This window comes from Megalobrama amblycephala, linkage group LG22, assembly GCF_018812025.1.
Source record: "Megalobrama amblycephala isolate DHTTF-2021 linkage group LG22, ASM1881202v1, whole genome shotgun sequence".
Lineage (NCBI taxonomy): Eukaryota > Metazoa > Chordata > Actinopteri > Cypriniformes > Xenocyprididae > Megalobrama > Megalobrama amblycephala.
The window spans coordinates 20,285,865-20,306,988 of record NC_063065.1 but is presented as its reverse complement, the minus strand read 5'-3'; the positions used below and the strand labels follow the sequence as shown (position 1 = coordinate 20,306,988).

Below are 21,124 nucleotides of genomic sequence, written 5' to 3'. Positions count from 1 at the left end.
AATGACTGGTGTTTGAGGAAGTTCACAAACCTGATTCAAGGACTCATTTTGTCCAACATTTTCTCCCCTGTGTGTCTTTGTCCTGGTCCTGTGAGAGGAAATAAATAATTAAACTGAAAACTTGACTTGACTGTATGATTAAAGTGCTTTGTAAAAGCTTTATGAAGTCAAATACTAGCAAGTCTCACATGTTCTAACTCTGGCTGAGGCTTAAATTAACACCAGCACAATGCTAAAACATCTTAAAATGGTCTGTTTCAAAATGACCTCAGCGATGATTAAGTAACTGAAAATGTAACTAAATTTACCTTGCACAAAAACCAAGACCAGAGAGAGTGAGCACTGCCACGATTCCTCCCACACAACCAGCAATTATAAGCATGTCTGTAATGTCTGTAACTGGACACAATGTTGCATTTCAAGTAATCTTCATTGCTTTAGATCTATAAATGACCTTGTTCTCGACATTTAGACTGCATAAACTCACCTTCATCTGTGATCTGGATCTCTGCTGATGACTGTTTTCCATGTTGATTCTGTGCAGTGCAGGAATACCATGCTGCATTCTTTTGAGTTGCATTGAAGGTAATCTTCTTTCCCCAAGCTATAGGCATCTCATATCCACGTTTGTACCAGGTGTAGTTCATGTTAATTGATGGACTGGCTTTGCTTTTGCAGGTCAAAGTCACATTAGTGCCAACAGAGACTGAAGCAGATGGATCGATGGTGATGTGAGTTTCTTTTGGAGGAACTTTTGATAGAAACACAAGCACATACATGAAAAACATTAAAACACCTGTGCATTAGACATTTCTGGGTAGATAAACACCAAATTCTGTGTAAGCAGCACTTTGTGCATTTAAGCACGAGTTATGTCAAAGGAAGTAAGAAGTCAAATCTCTTACACAGGACTTGTAGCATCACGGTGGTCTCCACGGTTGAGTCATTCAATGTTTTTCTTGGATATGTAACAGTGCAGGAGATGTTCCTTCTGTGATCCATGTATGAAGCTTTGAAGGTCATGTGTGAAAACACTGACAGGGTTTTATCAGGTTTCTCCTGTAACTGTGTTGTAATGTGGGCAGATTCAGGGATGTTGGACCAGGATATTGTAGGAGGTTGTTTGGGGCAGGGGGCTTCAGCAGAGCAGCTCAGATTGACTATTGTGTTCTCCATCACAGAGCGTTGATCATTGGGTTTAAGTTCAGGAGGCTGTGGTGAATCTACAGAATAAATGATTGTAGTTCATAATTAAGAAACTGTTCTTAGTGATAATAATCAATTATGTAAATAATATGTTAGTAATGTTTATTACATTTATCAAGTGACTTACAAGTAAAGGAAAGCATAAGAACCTGTATGTTAAAGACAGTGGAGATGAGATTTACCTCTGACACTGATGTTCACAGTCTTCATTGAATCAGGTTGATTGAGGAAAAATGTTGCTCTGAACACATTTGGCTCCATTTCCAGTCTGAAGTAGTAGAGATCTGAATGATTCTTCATGATGTTATAGAAGACAGTTGTGCAGTTCCTCTCAGTGAGATCTCCAGTCATCTGTATGTCACTGAATCCTCTAATGATGTTTTTACTGCTATTAAAAGCTATGAAACTGTCATTTTTATTAAACTGTGATATCTTTTTCAGCCAGATCCCATTAATAGATTTCGACTTTTTACATTTGCTCTCAAAATCGGAGATGTTGAATGTGCAAGGAATCTGTACACAAGAGCCTGTCAGAGCTGTTACTGTCTGAGGCATCACGGCAGAGTAGGTATCAACAGCTGGAACATAAAAACATATTAGTGCATTATAACTGGTTTTAAAGGGACAGCTCACCCAAAAAATGAAAATTCAGAAAAATCTCCTTTCATGTTCTTCCCAAACTGCGTGACTATTTTTCATGAAATAAAGTTTTTTTTTTTTTTCCATACTGTTCTTGCACACAACAAAAGTGTACACTGATATAGGGAAGTCAAACTTCAAAAAGGACAAAACGGCACCATAAAAGTAATAATGTCTTAAATATGACTTGTGCCATACATTTAAAGTCCTCAGTAGCCATATTATAGCTTTATCTAAGGAACAGATAAAAAATATTTTTGGTAATTTTTGCTCAATACATTTTCTTGTCCTTTGCCAATCACATGCCTGCACACTATGTTCCCTCGTGTGTATTCATATCAGTAGTGGTTCTGTTGGTAAATGTGATCAATCAAAAAAATAAGAAATTGTAATATGGACCAACCTGAGTGAGTGTGTAGAAACACAGAGCTGATGATGATGATGATGAAGGATGTGATCTGGAACACAGACATCACTGGAGCTCTGACACAAACACAGGAAAGAAATTAAAACTTGTGTGCCCAAAACATTTTTGCCCAGTTGTGCCCAATTTGATTTTTACAATTGCAAGCAATAAATTGTATCTTCAGCTTGTGTGTTATATTACTGTGTTTAACTAAAGAGATTTTAAGAGTTAATAGTCACTGGAGACAGCAGACTCTCCCATCCCTAAATAATATCTTTACTAAATAAATAATTATTGTCATGGAATTAATGATTACACCATGTTTCTTATGATTTCTACTTTTAAAAAGATCAGTTCACAAGAGACAAGCCTTACCTCAGAGAAGTGCAGTCAAAGAAAAACAGAAGTTCGTGAAGATGTCTTCCTCTGTGCGAGATCAGTTAAACACTGAGTGACGTGATGTTCTCTTGACAATCTCCCAGCAGCACTACATTTGTTTAAAATTACTGATAAATGTTAGCATTTGAATGCTCGTTCATTTTCTGCAATAATCCAAAAGCCAATGGAGAAATCTTACTGGGTTTACGTCGAGGGAACCAGGGTAGCAACTCATAATGTAATAACTGCAACATAATGTAATAAGTATTACATTATTATTGTAATACAATGTTCACAATGTAATAATTTTCTCAAAACATAAAATCTTGAGCTCATAATGTAATAACAGTTTTTACATTTTGAGAAATTTATTACATTATGAACTCACCAAAAGCATGTCATAATTTCATAATTGTAATAGGATTGTTAAGGCCAGGTTAAGGCCAGCTAACATACAATGCATACTACATATGCATTGTATGTAGTCTGTTGTAATTAACACAACAATTAACAGTTGTCACTATATCAAAGATCTGTAGTTATTATTGTGTTCCTCAAATGCCTGATGCATCATATTTGATACTCAGAATTTACTTTAGATGATGTATAGATGATCAAGTAAACCTAAGCCTCAGTCCAGTAAATGTTATGTTTAGGCTACTTTATAACAATCATTAAAGATTTCACAGCAAAAAGACGCTTGTACCATGACCTGACCGGGCCATTTTTACTAAATACTAAAAGGCCTTTTACTTGCTAAAAAGGGTAAACTATCAATCAGAGGGCAGGAGGCATGTAAATGATTGTGTACAACAGGTTTTTCAGCAACATTTTTATCATTTTGGTAATTATACAGATATGTACCAGAGTCTTTTGAAAAATGTGAACATTAAAATAATAATAAAAAACAATAAATATATAAGCTGTGCGCATAGAAATGATGAAAAACCAAACTAATATAATGAAATTTAATGTAATTTTGCTATTCATAAGTGTATCCTTCAAAATTCAAGTGTACAGTATAGCACTGACCACATCTATAGGTCTTTTAATATATCAGAATCTATAGCACTCACGACAGAGAGACTTCTGTGCTTATTATTCTGTAGCTACTGCTGCAAAACCCCCAGAACTACACCATTATACAATTAAAGCAAGGCTAAATTTACCAAATACTAAAACAGAAGCACAAATTCCAACAACACAGCCAGCAATCATGGGTTCACCCTGTCTTGAAATACAATTAAATACTACAAGAGTGAAATTGAATTTAAATGCAAAGTTGTGGTATTTTACATAATCAGATCATTAACTGATTATTAGTGACCAAGAAGAGACCTGCAGCATAAATTTGACATATACAAATACGTTATGTATGAATCAGTGAAGCGATTTCCTGAGTTGTACACTGTAAAAAAAATCCCAGTAAAATTTACGGTAAAAAAACGGCAGCTGTGGTTGCCAGAACTTTACCGTAAAAAATACAGTAGCAACGTAAAAAAAACTGTTACATTTACGGTAAAATAACGTATTTCATTAACTGATATAATGTTAATTTACCAACCTAATGAAGTTCTAATATCTGTTTTGTACCTTTATAATACACTGACAGTCACCAAACACAGTGGTGATGAGAGTCACATGATGAATCAAAGTTCATCACAAGCAGATTTTCCTCAAGCTGAGAAGGACAACACTAACATATAGAAGGTGCACACAGTGTCATTCACACACACACACACACACACACACACTAAACACCATCATGGTAACACAAATGAAATTTAAAAAATGCAATAAACATCAATTTAACAACATTAGATGTAACATAAAACCCTAATGTACATAACTGATTAGAAAAAAATGAGAAAAACTAAGAAGAAACAGTTATTTCAACGAAAATATATCAAATGTGAAGTGTCACGCAGGGAATTGTGGGAATGTCAATTTACGGTTTTTCACTGTAAATTTTACAATGAATTGTTATTGTTCACTTCCAAAAACTGTGAATTTAATGGTATTTTACCATAAAATTACATTAAATGTACCGTTAGATCTATTACCGTTATTCACCGTATATAGTACGGAAACTTTCTGTAAACCAATTGACAGTTTTTCACCGCAGCATTTTTACAGTCTTTTACTGTTAAAATCACGGTCATTTTTTACAGTGTACATGCAAGGTAAAAATATGTATTAATATGTTACTTTTTGAAATAAAAATAATTAAATACCACCTTCACATATAGAAATAGCCTAAGTAGTCCTTGACTGTAAACAGCAGCAGACTGTGCGGGTAACATGCCTCACCTGATGGAGCTAAATAAAACAAACTATAAACTGTAAGCTGTGTTTTAAATACAATATATCATACTTGCTCACACACATTCAGCTCTCTGGGGTTTTTATGGGTTTTACTTATTTATTTTTTGTGGCACAGCAAGTTTGTGTTAAAGCATCATTTTGAAGTATACCTTGGTTAACATACAGTACCATACCTGAAACCTTGAAAACTTTCAAATAAAAAAGTTCAGCACTTTGGGACTTTCACACACGCTGCCTCTTTAACAGAGATAACAACCAGAAGGGGTCACTCATACTTCATTAAATTATAAATAAACAGGCGATTTTGATGAAATACATCTTCCATCTACAGCTTTTGACAAACATATACTCATGCAATAATAACAATATTCAAAAAAAAAAAAAAAAGATTATCTTGCAAAGAGTGGTTGCTAAGAGAGAGTGTTGAGCAGTGATACACAGATCTGGTCAGTGAAGTGAGCAGATAGCATCAAAGACCAGAATTATTCATTTTGTGTTTTATAAGAAATATTTTTATACTAGCAAATTGAATCTTTTGTCCCATATTGTGAAAGAGGATTTAAACAACAACAAAAACAACAAGAGTAAATCTCTGTGTTTTGCTGTTAAGGAATGCAACATTGGATGTCAAGTGATGGTGCTGTGACATTTGACAGGCCATTTGACAGGCTAGATATACAGTATGTGCCACTGAATGTAATATTTTGTTGAAGTTTTTTTTTAAGGAAATTGTGAACTACTTTGCTCAAGGTGAAAGAAACAGACACATTATTGTTTTTTTTTTATTATTCTTATTATTTTAGTTCATATTCATAGTGTCTCAAAATAGCACAGTTGAGTACACTTAGATGTTCTTAAGATTATCTTACGTACTGAAGAAAATTTTTTAGTATATTAAGTACAAACTTAGTGTGTGAAAATAGAGCACTTTAAGTACATTATAGAAATGTCCTTTTTTATCACCTGGGTATCCGTGATGAAAGTGGAGTGAGCAGTTAGAGAATTTGTGCACCACAAATATTTTAAGGTACAGTTTAAAAAATGACCGTGATTTTAACAGTAAAATACTGTAAAAATGCTGCGGTGAAAAACTGTCAATTGGTTTACAGAAAGTTTCCGTACTATATACGGTGAGTAACGGTAATAGATCTAACGGTACATTTAATGTAATTTTACAGTAAAATACCATTAAATTCAGTTTTTGGAAGTGAAAAATAACAATTCACTGTAAAATTTACAGTGAAAAACCGTAAATTGACATTCCCACAATTCCCTGCGTGACACTTCACATTTGATATATTTTCGTTGAAATAACTGTTTCTTCTTAGTTTTTCTCATTTTTTTCTAATCAGTTATGTACATTAGGGTTTTATGTTACATCTAATTTGTTAAATTAATGTTTATTGCATTTTTAAAATTTCATTTGTGTTACCATGATGGTGTTTAGTGTGTGTGTGTGTGAATGACACTGTGTGCACCTTCTATATGTTAGTGTTGTCCTTCTCAGCTTGAGGAAAATCTGCTTGTGATGAACTTTGATTCATCATGTGACTCTTATCACCACTGTGTTTGGTGACTGTCAGTGTATTATAAAGGTACAAAACAGATATTAGTACTTCATTAGGTTGGTAAATTAACATTATATCAGTTAATGAAATACGTTATTTTACCGTAAATTTAACAGATTTTTTTTTTACGTTGCTACTGTATTTTTTACGGTAAAGTAACAGCTGCCGTTTTTTTACTGTAACTTTTACTGGGATTTTTTTTACAGTGTAAAAGACGCAGGTCAAAATAAACCATTGAGATAAACCAAAATGAGAACCATTGTGGAAAATACTTTACATAAATAATGGGAAAACAGTCCATTTGTTAATAAATTGGGATACATTGTGTTGTGTTTTTGACAGTTCATAATAGTCATATCTGTTTATGACATTAACTACACAGAGCAAGCAAATGTGCCTCTTTTTTTTCCACTGTATTTTTTTATGTCATCGCATTTAAAGCAAAGTTACTAAAATGTGATACAGAAAACACTGCGTACATTTATATTTTATACTGGAATAAATCTGGACTGGCAGATGGGCACCCTGTGCCACCCCGGTAGATCCGCCCCTGCTCACACCATCCACACAAATCCACACCTATAATCCTCACAGTACAGACTGTCTATAAACTTTAAATACATTATCTGTCACTTCAATTGATTTCACAAAAGACTATTGTGATAAGGTAGTCCTAGTCAAACCTCTTTCAGTTATACAAATGTATGAATCAATCACCACAAAGCAGTACCACCCTTTAATTATTCATTTATTTTGGAATATTATACACATTTTTTTAAGTTATAAAATGTTGCATGTACATTTTTTTTGCAACAAAGTAACAGAAAAATAGGCATACTGACAAAGAGTTCATACATTTTTTTGTAACTTTTTATTATCCAACAAAATGAAAACAGAAATGCCATCACTCACTGTTTTTAATAAAACAGATTCGTTATTCATCAGAAAATAAAAAGCTGAAAATGTATATAGCAATATACTATAGCAATACAAGCATACAGAAATATAACATACAAGTCATTTCAGAGTGTTACTGGAACACAAGCATTTCTAATTTAAATTTGAATGCAAGCAATATCGGACAATTGTTTTGTCTAATTTTTTTAATTTTCCTCAAGTAGCTGCTTAGGATTATTTTTCATGAAGAGATTTTTTTTTTTTTTTTTTTTTTTGGTTTGAGATGTAAAAAATTATTTTTTCACCCGAACATAAATGACCTCAGGCACAACACTGATGGCTTTTGGGTTTTTTTGTAACACATGGACCTGAGCATATACTACATCTGAACCTTTTCCATTGTCGTCTTCATCCGTTGAGTCTTTCACTGTATTGTAGTCGGTCTTAGGCTCACACACACTATAAACATCAGAGATCTTGTTGTCCGGGTTGGTCACGGTGAGGGCATTAGCATATGTAGGATTCCTGTCTATAGTTTCAATCTGCACCTAAAAATTACAAACAAACAAATATTTGTTGTATATTTTAGTGCATCCATGACAACTCTAGGGATAGTTAATGGATATGACAATGTTAATGTGTTTGGTCTCAGCTGACTAGATCTACTAAGCACGCTGCTGCTGCTACTGCGTATGTATGGACTTGCTACTGCTACATAGACATGCTGCTGCTGCATGGACATGCATAAATCCCCTAGCCGATCTAGACAGACAGAGGTAGAGGGTTTCAGAGGGACTCTGATAGTGTGCTGCAGGACCAGCTTATAAACACTATCCACCTTATTTTGAACATAAAAGCAGGCATGGCCATTTGTAAACTGAGTGTGTCTGGCTTCCTGTGCCATCCAGTTATTTTTAGCTGTACAAAACAGCTAATTTTTTCTGCTTGATACTGCAAACTGGTATTTCTTACATATTACTGTGTACCACAATACATTAAATGTACCACATTTTAATATATTGCCTTAATAATAAGAATAACAAAGTTACCGTTTACTGCACTTTGTTATTCTTCTAGTTATTTATGAATCAGAATTCTTGCACATTCAGAGAAAATATCTTACTTCCACACTGCAAAATACGGTGTATACCTTGCTATTTAAATGTTGAGTTCATTGGCTGCAGAATCTCTTACTGCATTTTTAAAAGCCGCTTTGTCAATATAAACCCAGCTAACAGGGAACGTTTCCATAACTTTAACTAACGTTATGTAAAAGTTATGTAAATGTTAGAAAAAAAAACATTCCTAAAATAATGTTTCAGGAACAGTCTTTTAATGTTTTCATAGTTAAAATACGTTCTCGTAACGTTGAGAGGAAACATTCTTAGAACAACATTGTTGGAACGTTATCATGATGTTATTTGTACTTGACTGATGTTCTCATAATGTTGAGTGAAAACTTTTAGCAACTTTAGTCTTAGTACACGATGTAACTACAGAAGAGTCAAGTTTTAAATAGGGAAAATATCGAAACTCTTTGGTCATTTTTGAGCGAGATGCTATTGGACTCATCAGATTCAATGAACTATGCTATAAGCTATGCTAAAAGTGGTACCGCCAGACAGTTGTGTACCGCAAGTCTGTGAGGCCCCCCCGCAAAGAATGAGATGGGGCCCCTCCCACAAGCAGTGATGTCATGTGTTAAAATTTGTTGTGCACCTGAGTCCATCTGCCCCACAGTTTATAAAAACTGATTTAACAGTGAATCATGTGGTAAATTATCATTGCATTGATTTATTTGATGTTATTATCGAATAATTTTATAGCCTAGCCTATATGGTACAGTTATTCGCCGAGTTTAAATTAATTTTTGAGACGTTTCAGAAAGATTCTCGCAGAGAGACAGCTGAAAGCCACCCTGTTTTTTATTTATTCTATTTTACAAAAGTAGCCTACAAGGTGTTGTTGTTATTGTGAGCATAATTTAAAAAAAAGTAGACCATTTGTAGTCTTGCACTAATCTGTAGGCTATCACCAAAAATGACGGAAGGCCTGTTTTAAGTTGTTTCAGCTGTCATGAGGAAAAAATCCATCAGAACGCGCCGGCGCATTTGTCGGCCAGAGGGATAAAAATTTAGCCAATTTAGTTTCATATTTATATTTAAATATTGGGCTATAGCCTAATATTGTTTTTTGTTTTTTAAATGTCACCTATGTTGATTATGAAAAGTGAATAGCATGACGGATGCGCAATGTCGGGAGACATGCAGCGGGTCAGACATGAGTTTGACCACTTCATTAAGTTTTGTTTTATAGTAAGTCTTTCTTTAAAGTGAATTTAGTTTTGTAGAAATTGTATCTTAATTTCAATCAATGTTTCATCAACCAATTGCCTATATTTAATAAATAGGAAGAAAACCAAGAACGTCGGGTGTGGAATGGATTGAAGTGCGTAACAATCGAACTCATGTTTCCACGGCCTTTGAATAAGGCTGAAGCAATAGGCGTCTTTCTGTTTTTATTAAATTTCTTTATTACTTTATTACATGTCTTTATTACTTAATTAATTGATAAGATATTTTTGGTCTAACAATATATTTTAGCTGGTCTAAATTCTAAGTTAGACACAAATTTGCGTATAGGCTATATAAGGTTCCCTTCTAGACAAGCGCGTAAATTGCTGTTTCAGCCACAAATTTTCAGTAATTTCGATCGGTGCATCAAATGATGTATAGGCCTACACTAAATTCATGTAGTTACAGTAAAAGAATAAAGAAATAACTAGACTTATTGGCTAGGCTAGATTTGGAAAAGAACTTCTTACATTCCGGTAGCTGACCATTAGCAGAGCTGTCGATGGGGTAAATACGTTTGGGCAATATAATAATATAAATAACAATAATAATGTCTCAGCAAAGACCGAACATATTTATTTGTCTCGGCACACGTCCGCTAACAGTAACACAGCGCATCAAAGCTTGCTGTTGTCTTGGCTACCTTACAAACGGCGATAGAAACAACAGTGATGCATTTTTTCCCCCTTTTGTGGTAATTTAGCACTATTTTCTATGATCTTCTGCTTGCATTTTTGGGCTTGCGGGACTGCGGGGGTGTCCCGTACGCCACTGCCGCCAGACCCGGAGAACGGCTGAATGGATTCGAAAACGGTAAAACTCAATTGTTTAACTCTAGGGGTGTTGGAAAATGAGCCTATTTTCAAAAAAAAGTGGAGTGTTCCTTTAATGTTATTATTATTTGCTGAATGTTTTCATAATGTTATCATAATACGTTCTGAGGACAACGTTCATGAAATGTCCTTACGATGTAATCTGTACTTAATGAATGTTCTCGTAATATAGAGAGAAACGTTGTGAGAACAACATTCATGGAACGTCCATACAATGTTATTTTTGCTTAAAGAACATTCTCATAACATTGAGAGAAAACATTCAACATTGTCGTAACGTCTTTATGATGTTATTAATATTTGTTAAATGTTTTTGAAATGTTAGTTGGAAGTTAATCTAACATTTTTTAAATGTTACTACTTGTTTGATCATTAAATAGAATTGAAGAGAACATGAAGTCACATGACACATGCATAAGGAACAAACAATGAATGCAAGTTGTATATAAAATATACAGGCAAGCAGGAATTATACACTGACTTCATCTCAGCTAAAAAATATGTTTTTAAAATGTTTTGATAACATTCCCATTAAGTTATGAAAACATTATTCCTAAAATATTTTTTAAACATTCAAAATATAAAATATATTTTTTTAAATAATACACTATAAGGTCTCTCTTCAGCCTGAAACATCACTGTTGTTTTCCACATGTCTTGTTAGATTTGACTTGTGTGCTGTCTAGTTGTATGTTTGAGTTTGTGTTCTTTTTTCCCTTGTTTAACTCGGTGGGGTTGTGTTTTTGGATTACGTAAAACGTAAGCTTTGCTCTTTATGATTCTATGTTTTGGACTGTGTACTTCCCAGAGACTCTAACACAGTTTAGTGTACTAAAATGTGAATCTTAAAGTAAAGTCATATCTGTTATTTTTGTATTCAAATATTTAATGCACTTACTTAATACTCCCGAAAAATGTAAACACTGTGAAAACAGTTTTTGGTACTTAAAGATTCTGTTACTTTGAAATCCATACATGTGGCTGTAAGAAATTAATTACTTACATTTTATCTATTTTTATCACTTTATCATTCACATAAACATAAACATTTTTCTTTCTTTTTATCTATAACATTTGTTATGAAAAATAGTAACACTATATAAACTATAGCTACAACATGCCACAGTATTAATATAAGTCTTTAGTGAAAAATCTATTCCCTTAACAGATTATCTATTATAAATTCTACAACAAGTCAAAATTTGCCACAATAAATACAACAGAATGTGATCAATTCTAGTAAATGTGGTCATCATGAGGTATTGCAGGATGATATTTTCCCCTCTTTTCATCAGTCATTTTAGTGGCTGTTTTAGACTCTAGCGTTTTACTATTATCTCAATAGAATTCAAATGGGTCACACATTTTATCATAAGCATCGCTCGTGCAAATCTTATCACACTTTCGGAGTGTGCTGGTGAACGTGTCTACGCTGATTCGCGTGCCACTCATGCAAAATGAAACAACTGGGCTTCAGTCACTGTCGTATTGTGCAATACAATTGATTTCTTCATTCCGTACAGCTCATAAAAGCTCCAAACGCACCATGTATACAATTAATTAGTCTGATGAATTTATGTTTCGGTGTGGCCGCTCAAAGTACATGTGACAAGTGCCGGTACGCAAGAAAAAGTAATTGTAAGTTACTTATTAAAATAGAGAAATGCCAGTACTGTGTACTGGTCCATACCGGCCCATTATGAGCACTGACTGTTACTACTAATGAAACTGATCTCTGGGGCCCCCAAAAGAGTGTGCCTAACCTCCCCCCTTATCGGCACCCCTGGATGTTCGTGCAGTGGTGGGAAATGACTGGTGTTTGAGGAAGTTCACAAACCTGATTCAAGGACTCATTTTGTCCAGCATTGTCTCCCCTGTGTGTCTTTGTCCTGGTCCTGTGAGAGTAAATAAAAAAGTAAACTGAAAACTTGACTTGACTGTACAAGATTAAAATGCTTTGTAAAAGCTGATCTGATCACTTTATGAAGTCGAATACTAGCAAATCTCATATGTTCTGACTCTGGCTGAGGCTTAAATTAACACAAGCACAATGCTAAAAACATCTTAAAATAGTCTGTTTCAAAATGACCTCAGCGATGATTAAGTAACTGAAAATGTAACTAAATTTACCTTGCACAAAAACCAAGAGCAGAGAGCATGAGCCCTGCCACGATTCCTCCCACACAACCAGCAATTATAAGCATAGAGTGTCTAGGTTGTCCCATGTCCTGTGAAATGTCTGTAACTGGACAAAATGTTGCATTTCAAATGATCTTTATTGCTTTAGGTCTGTAAATGACCTTGTTCTCGACATTTAGATTGTGTAAACTCACCTTCATGTGTGTTCTGGATCTCTGCTGATGACTGGTTTCCATGTTTATTCTGTGCAGTGCAGGAATACCATGATGCATTCTTTTGAGTTAAACTGAAGGTAATCTTCTTTCCCTGAGCTATAGGCTTCTCATATCCACGTTTGTACCAGGTGTAGCTCATGTTAATTGATGGACTGGCTTTGCTTTTGCAGGTCAAAGTCACATTAGTGCCAACAGAGACTGAAGCAGATGGATAGATGGTGATGCGAGTTTCTTTTGGAGGAACTTTTGACAAAAACACAATCACATAAATAGGAAAAGCAGTAAAACACCAGTGCATTAGACATTTCAGGGTAGATAAACACCAAATTCTGTTTAAGCAGTACTTTGTGGATTTAAAGAAGGAAGAAGTCAAATCTCTTACACAGGACTCGTAGCATCACGGTGGTCTCCACAGTTGAGTCATTAGATGTATTTCTTGGATATGTAACAGTGCAGGAGATGTTCCTTCTGTGATCCATGTATGAAGTTTTGAACGTCATGTGTGAAAACACTGATTGGGTTTTATCAGGTTTCTCCTGTAACTGTGTTGTAATGTTGGCAGATTCAGGGATGTTGGACCAGGATATTGTAGGAGGTTGTTTGGGGCAGGGGGCTTCAGCAGAGCAGCTCAGATTGACTGTTGTTTCCTCCATCACAGAGCATTGATCATTGGATTTAAGTTCAGGAGGTTGTTGTGAATCTACAGAAAAAAAATGATTGTAGTTCATCGTTAAGAAACTGTTCTTAGTGATATTAGTTAATGATGTGAATAATATTTACATTTAAATGTATTTATTAAATTTATCAAGTGACTTACAACTAAAGCATAAGAACCTGTATGTTAAAGACAGTGGAGATAACATTTACCTATGACAGTGATGTTCACAGTCTTACTTGAATCAGGTTGATTGGGGTTAAATGTTGCTCTGAACACATTTGGCTCCATTTCCAGTCTGAAGTAGAGATCTGAATGATTCATCATGATGTTATAGAAGACAGTTGAGCAATTCCCCTCAGTGAGATTTCCAGTCATCTGTATGTCACTGAATCCTCTAATGATGTTTTTACTGCTATTAAAAACAATTAAAATGTCTCTTTCAGTAACCTGTGATTTATTTTTCAGCCAGATCCCAATAATATGTTTGTCCTCAAAATTGGAGATGTTGAATGTGCAAGGAATCTCCACACAAGAGCCTGTCAGAGCTGTTACTGTCTGAGGCATCACGGCAGAATTATCAGCTGAAACATAAAAACACATTAGTGCATTATGACTTAAACATTAGAGAGGTAAAGGCACAGTTCAGCCAAATATCAAAATTCAGAAAAAAAAGAAAAGTGTACACTGACATATATAGGGAAGTCAAAATTCAAAAAAGACAAAAGAACACCATAAGAGTAATGATGACTTAAATATGTCTAGTGCCCTGTATTTAAAGTCTTCTGAAGCCTTATGATAGCTTTATCTGAAGAACAGACAAAGATAGTCTTTACTCGATACATTTTCTTATCTTTTGCCAATCACATGCACACTAATTTTCCTCCTGTGTCGTCATATCAATTGGTTCTGCTGGTAAATGTGATTATTTAAAAATAAATAAAAATATAAACAGTATAATATGGACCAACCTGAGTGAGTGTGTAGAAACACAGAGCCGATGATGATAAAGGACGTGATCTGGAACACAGACATCACTGGAGCTCTGACACAAACACAGGAAAGAAACTAAATATACTTGTGTGCCAAAAATAAATAAATACAAATAATAGTACCTTCAGCTTGTTTTATTACTGTGTTTAACTAAAGAGATTTAAAGAGTTAACAGTCACTTTAGAGTTCAGACTGCAGACTCTCCCATCACTGATTAATATTTTATTAAATACGTCTTGTCATGAACTTAATGTTTACAATATGTTGATTTATACATTTTAAATATTCACAAGAGACAAGCCTTACCTCAGAGCAGTGCAGTCAAAGAAAAGCAGAAGCTCATGAAGACGTCTTCCTTTATGAGAGATCTATTAAACACTGAGTGACGTGATGTTCTCTTGACAATCTCCTAGCAGCACTACAGGATGAGATATCATGAATCTACCTTTGTTCATTCTGTGCTTAAATGTTTGTCATTTATTTAAAGAAGATGGAAGCCATAACAAGAATATGCAGATATGCTCAAATACAATAATGTTTATTAATCAGAATACATCATTATTGGAAATAGGGTCATATCAAACAAGGAAAGGCAATACATGAACTTTTTTTTTTAATATATATTATTGATAAATGTTAGCATTTGCATGTTTATTCATCATGCTTATTGTGTACTCTTTGTTTTTGCAAACTTTGCTCATCAACAATACCAATAACCAAATACTAATACTAACCAACTGTACTAACTAAACTCACAAACTATTACACTATTTTAATGCTGGCTTAGGAGACACTGATGTTGTGTAAAATATTATTCGTCTGACAAAAAAAATAAATAAATAAATTAAAAAATCTGAAACCTAAAGTTTCTAAAGGTGTCTAATTTCTGCTAGTCTGTTTAAAGGTGCCCTAGAATCAAAAATTGAATTTACCTTGGCATAGTTGAATAACAAGAGTTCAGTACATGGAAAAGACATGCATTGAGTTTCAAACTCCATTGCTTCCTCCTTCTTATGTAAATCTCATTTGTTTAAAAGACCTCCGAAGAACAGGCGAATCTCAACATAACACCGACTGTTACGTAACAGTCGGGATCATTAATATGTATGCCCCCAATATTTGCATATGCCAGCCCTTGTTCAAGGCATTACACAAGCCAGTATTAACGTCTGGAGCTGCACAGCCGAGAGTAGGGAGCACGAGATTTAAAGGGGCCGCAGCCTGAATCGGTGCATAGTTAATGATGCCCCAAAACAGGCAGTTAAAAAAATGAATTAAAAAAAATCTATGAGGTATTTTGAGCTGAAACTTCACAGACACATTCAGGGGACACCTTAGACTTATATTACATCTTGTGAAAGAACGTTCTAGGGCACCTTTAAACATGACTTAGTGATGTGAGATTGGTAGAAACTGTGTGTGATACCTACCCTTTCAGGGATAATCCACAGGTGTGCATTACACAAATTTAGTGCATGACTTGGAAGCAAACATTTTCCTCTACGATATAAAACACATCAATAATACCCTTATGTGATTTTTTTTTTTAGTTTTCATAAAGCTTTAACTTGCCTTGTAAAAAGCAGTTGCTAACAAGTAGGGTGACTACCTGGTTATTGTTCTGTTGCAGGACAGTAGATGTGATTTGGTGGGACACGTGTGTGAGATAAATTCACTACTATTATACTATGTGGTGGATCCAAAAATGGTCGATATTCATATTCATGCATTTTATTCATATTTATGTTAATCGTTTATGGCTTATGATTTATCAATTTTACTTTTGAGTTCATATATTTATGTACTTCTACTTTATATATTAATTCTCATCATATTTTCAAGTATTTACTTGCTATTGTACCCTTTATGGTTATTATTCTTTTATATTTAATAGTATGTATGCTTGCTATATTCAGTTGTTCTTCAAGTGTTCCAGTGTGACAGGTCATGTTGACACGTTTGTGGTTAAATATTGGACGCCTGCCAAGTACTGCAGAAGTGATGTTCTTCAGAATTAGTTGCTCATTTGAATCCGATCAAAATATGTCTGTTATTATTTCTGCTGACATTTGATAGTGTAAGATTTGCAAAATTCCCTAAGGGGGTCAAAATAATTTTTATATCTATTTTTGGCATCCGACCAGTTTATGATATAATGGGTAAAACCAACAAACAAAAACCTCAGTTTGTGTGGGTTGGGAATTTCCCTATATGCTTATGGTATAATATGGACTGAGTCGTTGATAATTCAGCTTTTCCTTCCTTTGCTCTCCTGGGCTTCTGCTTCTTCTCTCTTATCTGCAAATGTTTTAATGACCTATTCTTTCTGATCTTCATCTATTAGATACAATACTTTGGATTTTACAATACCCTAAATGTCAGATCAGATCAGAACACGGACTCAGTCTGCAGGCTCTCAAAAGGTTTATTTTAAAGTCTTTTCTCAAATAGTCAACACAAAAGCAGTCTATAATCCAGACAGGAGCGATCTCAAAAGCAAATTTAGAGCAGCGTTCTTCAGAAAATAACACAGCCGCTGAAGAGCCTGAATAGGACGGTGTCATGCAGCAGGGGGTGCAGTTGAGGCGGTAGGCGGCTGGCGCTCAGGCAGCGTGTGAAGCAGGGCAATGACACAGCGATCTGTGCGGGAAGACGGAGAGCGCAACCAGGACTGAATTCAGGAGGAGAGATGAAAAACAAACAGCAACTAAAAGATGAAAACAAAACTGGAAAAACTCCGACACGACATGGGCGCACACAAAACAATGAGGCAGGAATCCACAGAACAGAACAGAACAGAACAGAACAGGAGACAATGCTGAAAGCTTGCTTGCACAAAGCACAAACAACGATCTGGCACAAGAAAGCACACGAAAGGGGATTAAATAGAAGACTTAATTGATGCCGAACAGGTGGAAAGAGTGAAACAATAACGAGGTGATGAATGGAATAACAAGGGGGCGGGGAAAGACGCCACAATGACAGCGCACACATGTGCTACAGATGACAACAACAGCACATGACAGACAGAGGAACAACTGACAGATCAGCCCAGGGACATGACACTAAATTTTAATATTAACTATTAATAACTTCCTTTTGATTGTTACTTTACCTTCTGGTTTTATTAAATATTTTCATTATCGATTAAAGTTTGCGTGTGAGGCTAAATTTAATTGTAATGAATAAATAATTTTTCTTCAATGTCTTCACAGCCTGGATTTCTCAAGTTTTCACATCACTATGTAAATACTGATTTACATTAGTTGGAAAGCCTATTTACCATCACGTTGGTTGATAATATGTTAAATAGCCAAAAAGCTTAATGGACTATATGCACAGAGCGTTCTTAAGAACTTCCGCATTAAGCCAGCTCGAAAACTTCAGGTGAGATGTCATTTGCTGGTGTGTTGAGCATCAGTAGTGTAAAATTTAGTTTGTAATGAGAATATAATCACTTAAATAGTCAGGCATTAATTTAGTTATTCAAACGTAAGACAGCATAACAAAATAAATAAATAGACGTCCATTGCTAAATTCAATTCGCTCATCAGTTTTCACACTTTTATGTGGAAAAAAAAGCTTCAAAAATTAAATATTTATTGTGCACTTTAGTTACATGAATTGAATAAAATGTGTGTTGTGTGCTGAAATCATTGATCTTGCTGACTGACAGCTGCTGTGATAAAGGGAAAGCGTGGTGCTCGCTTTCAGTGTAATTAATTCACAAGAAAAGTTATTGTTATTTTTTGAGATTGTAAGATTTTTTGAGTATTTCATACACAACATTGACAATGTATTTTTAAACCTATTTATTTTATAAAGTTTAATATTTAGCCAAAAACGAAGTGAAGTTGTCTTTTTTATTTTTAAATAAGTGTTTTCTATCAAATGTTGAATTCCCTACATTTTTAAATGTTCGGTTTTACAATCAATCAATCAATCAACATTTATTTATACAGCCCTTTACAACACTCAAGGTGAACCAAAGTGCTTTCCAATAAAAACAAAACAATGTAAACAAAAATTAATAAGCAACTAGAAAATGAATAAAAAAAATGCACAAAATACACAAAATGCCAGCACAACTGCTAGATATTAAAAGCCAGTCTAAATAAATAAGTTTTAAGCTTAGCTTTAAAAAGGCCCAGGTCAGTGATAGTGCGCATATCGGCGGGGAGCTTATTCCAGAGTCTGGGCCCAGCAACAGAAAAAGCCTGGTCACCCCAGTGTTTGCACCGTGACCTTGGGACTTCCAGTAAAAGTTGGTTTGTTGACCTAAGAGCCCTGGTTGGCTGATACAGAGCCAGCATCTCCGTTACATAAAGAGGGGCAAGGCCATTGAGAGCTTTAAAAACAAACAAAAGTATCTTAAAATCAACTCTAAAAGAAACTGGAAGCCAGTGGAGCGAATAGAGAATGTGAACAATGGGGATAATCTCAGAAGGATGAACACGTAATGTTTGTGGTCATCACATTAAAAATTACATTTGAAGTGCTGGGGAAAAAATGCATGTGTATGTCTAATTACAGACAAGGCATTTTTAAACGGTCCGAATAGCTTCGTCTTTATTGCAATAAATAAAACTGATTTATTGGCAAATTAGGTAAATGTGATAACTGCATGAAAATATAAATACAACATTAAAAAGTCAACCACTGATGGTTTTGTGTCGATGTACAGTGAGTACAGAATGAACAGCTAACAGTTCACCGGAAATGCCCGAGCTGGCTTAAAGGATTAGTTCACTTTCATATTAAAATTTCCTGATAATTTACTCACCCCGGTGTCATCCAAGATGTCCATGTCCTTCTTTCTTCAGTCGAAAAGAAATTAAGGATTTCTTGCCCGGGATCACTGTAAACTGTAATTTTGACCTTCAACCATTTGGGCTCCATTGAAGTCCACTATATGGAGAAAAATCCTGGAATGTTTTCATCAAAAACCTTAATTTCTTTTCGACTGAAGAAAGAAAGACATGAACATCTTGGATGACATGAAGGTGAGTAAATTATCAGGAAATTTTAATGTGAAAGTGAACTAAGGCAATCCAACCCTCTCCTTTGACTTTGTATTGCATAAAGCTGTCTCCTTGTCATTTGTGACTTATAACAAAAAACAGAACAATGTATAAAAGCTGTTTTTATAAGTTTTTATAAGCTGTCGGAATCTACGGTGCAAGGACGCGCCTACCGGGAGGGGGAGGTACTGTCACAGTTCCCGTGTTTCCCGAACTCCATTTCCCATGATCCTCCTGTTTCCGCACCTGCACTCACTTCCCTCGTCTTCTCCCCATCATCACGGATCACCTGCACCTGGACTCCCTCATCAGCACTGCCTTCTTAATGGACTCATTCCCTTCACTCCCTGTCCGTTCTCTGTTGTGTTTATTGTGTGTTTACCGAGTACTGCCTCTTCCGTCCTGCACTACACGTAACAAACGAAGACTATCCACAATTATTCAAGAATGTTTTCTCTCTGTTGGCACAGAAGGGTAAAAGAATGTATTTAATCGGTGGGGACTTTAACTGTGTATTAGATAGTCATGTGGATAGGTTACCAGCAGATAGGGGACCACAGTCAAAAAAAGTAAAAGCCCTTTTAGGAATAATGAGAGAATTGGGTTTAACAGATATTTGGCGACAATTGCATCGAAAAGAGAAGGATTTTACTTTCATGTCACATGTACAGTTACTCTAGAATAGACCTTTTTTGTACATCTAGAGCGGATTTACACAGTATCGCAGAATGTCATATAGATCCCATAACCATATCCGATCATGCTCCAGTTAGGGCAAAACTTCAGTTAGGACAAGGTAAACAATTTAAATACTGGAGATTAAATGTATCAGTGATAAATGACTGTAAGGCCAAAGAAGAAATAAGACAACAATTGATTGAATACTTTGATATTAATGACAATGGACTGGTCACTCCATCTATTTTGTGGGAGGGAGCCAAAGCAGTGATGAGATGTAAAATAATAGAGATAACATCCAGGAATAAAAAATTAGAGATAACATCCAGGAATAGAAAATTAGAAATTGAACATAAACAGACAGGTAAAATCAAAACTCTAGAATGTTTAAAACAGGAAAGGAAGAAATTGGATGATTTGCTCACATATAAAGCAGAAGGGGCACTCAGATTGTTAAGTAGAACCTTCCTAATCTTAGATATTATTATTGGGCTGCTCAACTGAGGGCTATAGCTGCTTGGCTTGGTATTGATAAGGAGGCAGAATTTCTGGAGGCAGAATTCCTTACTTCCTGGAGTTTCTCTGACAGTTCTGCCATTTATGGATTTGCAGGTACAGAAAAAAGTGAAAATAACAAATATATGAATACAACATACTGTTAAAGTTTGGACCACCATACAAAAGAAGTTTAGAGGAATAATAGCCTTATCACGTGCAATACCTATTAAAGGTAACCTACGTTTTCTTCCTTCTATATGGGATGGTGTCTTTAGTATATGGGACGAGAATGGTTTAAAGAGAAGAGAATGGGGAGACC

The 21,124-nt window shown here is 35.0% G+C and overlaps 2 protein-coding genes across 3 annotated transcripts; both read right to left on the bottom strand.

Annotated features, from left to right (window-relative positions):
• Window positions 1–443: 443 nt before the first annotated feature.
• On the bottom strand, window positions 444–1,637 carry LOC125257722 (B-cell receptor CD22-like). Its single transcript, XM_048174374.1, has 2 exons — window positions 906–1,637; window positions 444–751 (listed from the first exon to the last, which is right to left on the bottom strand). The coding sequence occupies exons 1-2, from the start codon at window positions 1,174–1,176 to the stop codon at window positions 444–446; spliced, it is 579 nt and encodes a 192-aa protein (XP_048030331.1). The 5' UTR covers window positions 1,177–1,637.
• A 5,615-nt stretch (window positions 1,638–7,252) lies between these two features.
• Window positions 7,253–15,064, bottom strand: LOC125257926 (B-cell receptor CD22-like). Of its 2 annotated transcripts, none has more exons than XM_048174646.1 (8): window positions 14,915–15,064; window positions 14,587–14,660; window positions 13,855–14,199; window positions 13,343–13,660; window positions 12,940–13,203; window positions 12,737–12,851; window positions 12,444–12,501; window positions 7,253–7,967 (listed from the first exon to the last, which is right to left on the bottom strand). In XM_048174646.1, exons 2-8 carry the CDS (start codon window positions 14,648–14,650, stop codon window positions 7,713–7,715), a joined length of 1,419 nt encoding a protein of 472 aa, XP_048030603.1. In that variant the 5' UTR covers window positions 14,651–14,660; window positions 14,915–15,064; the 3' UTR covers window positions 7,253–7,712. The 2 variants fall into 2 exon arrangements, with proteins under 2 accessions (XP_048030603.1, XP_048030602.1); XM_048174645.1 differs by having other exon boundaries at window positions 13,828–14,199; window positions 14,915–15,060.
• Between the last annotated feature and the right edge of the window lie 6,060 nt (window positions 15,065–21,124).

Coding starts and splice junctions, on each gene's coding strand:
- LOC125257722 (XM_048174374.1), bottom strand. CDS start 1,176: ATGGAGAACACAATAGTCAATCTGAGCTGCTCTGCTGAAGCCCCCTGC. Junction 752..905: donor CGTGATGCTACAAGTCCTGT/GTAAGAGATTTG, acceptor TTCTATCAAAAG/TTCCTCCAAAAGAAACTCAC.
- LOC125257926 (XM_048174645.1), bottom strand. CDS start 14,650: ATGTCTGTGTTCCAGATCACGTCCTTTATCATCATCGGCTCTGTGTTT. Junction 13,204..13,342: donor CGTGATGCTACGAGTCCTGT/GTAAGAGATTTG, acceptor TTTTGTCAAAAG/TTCCTCCAAAAGAAACTCGC. Junction 12,502..12,736: donor GCTCTTGGTTTTTGTGCAAG/GTAAATTTAGTT, acceptor TTACTCTCACAG/GACCAGGACAAAGACACACA.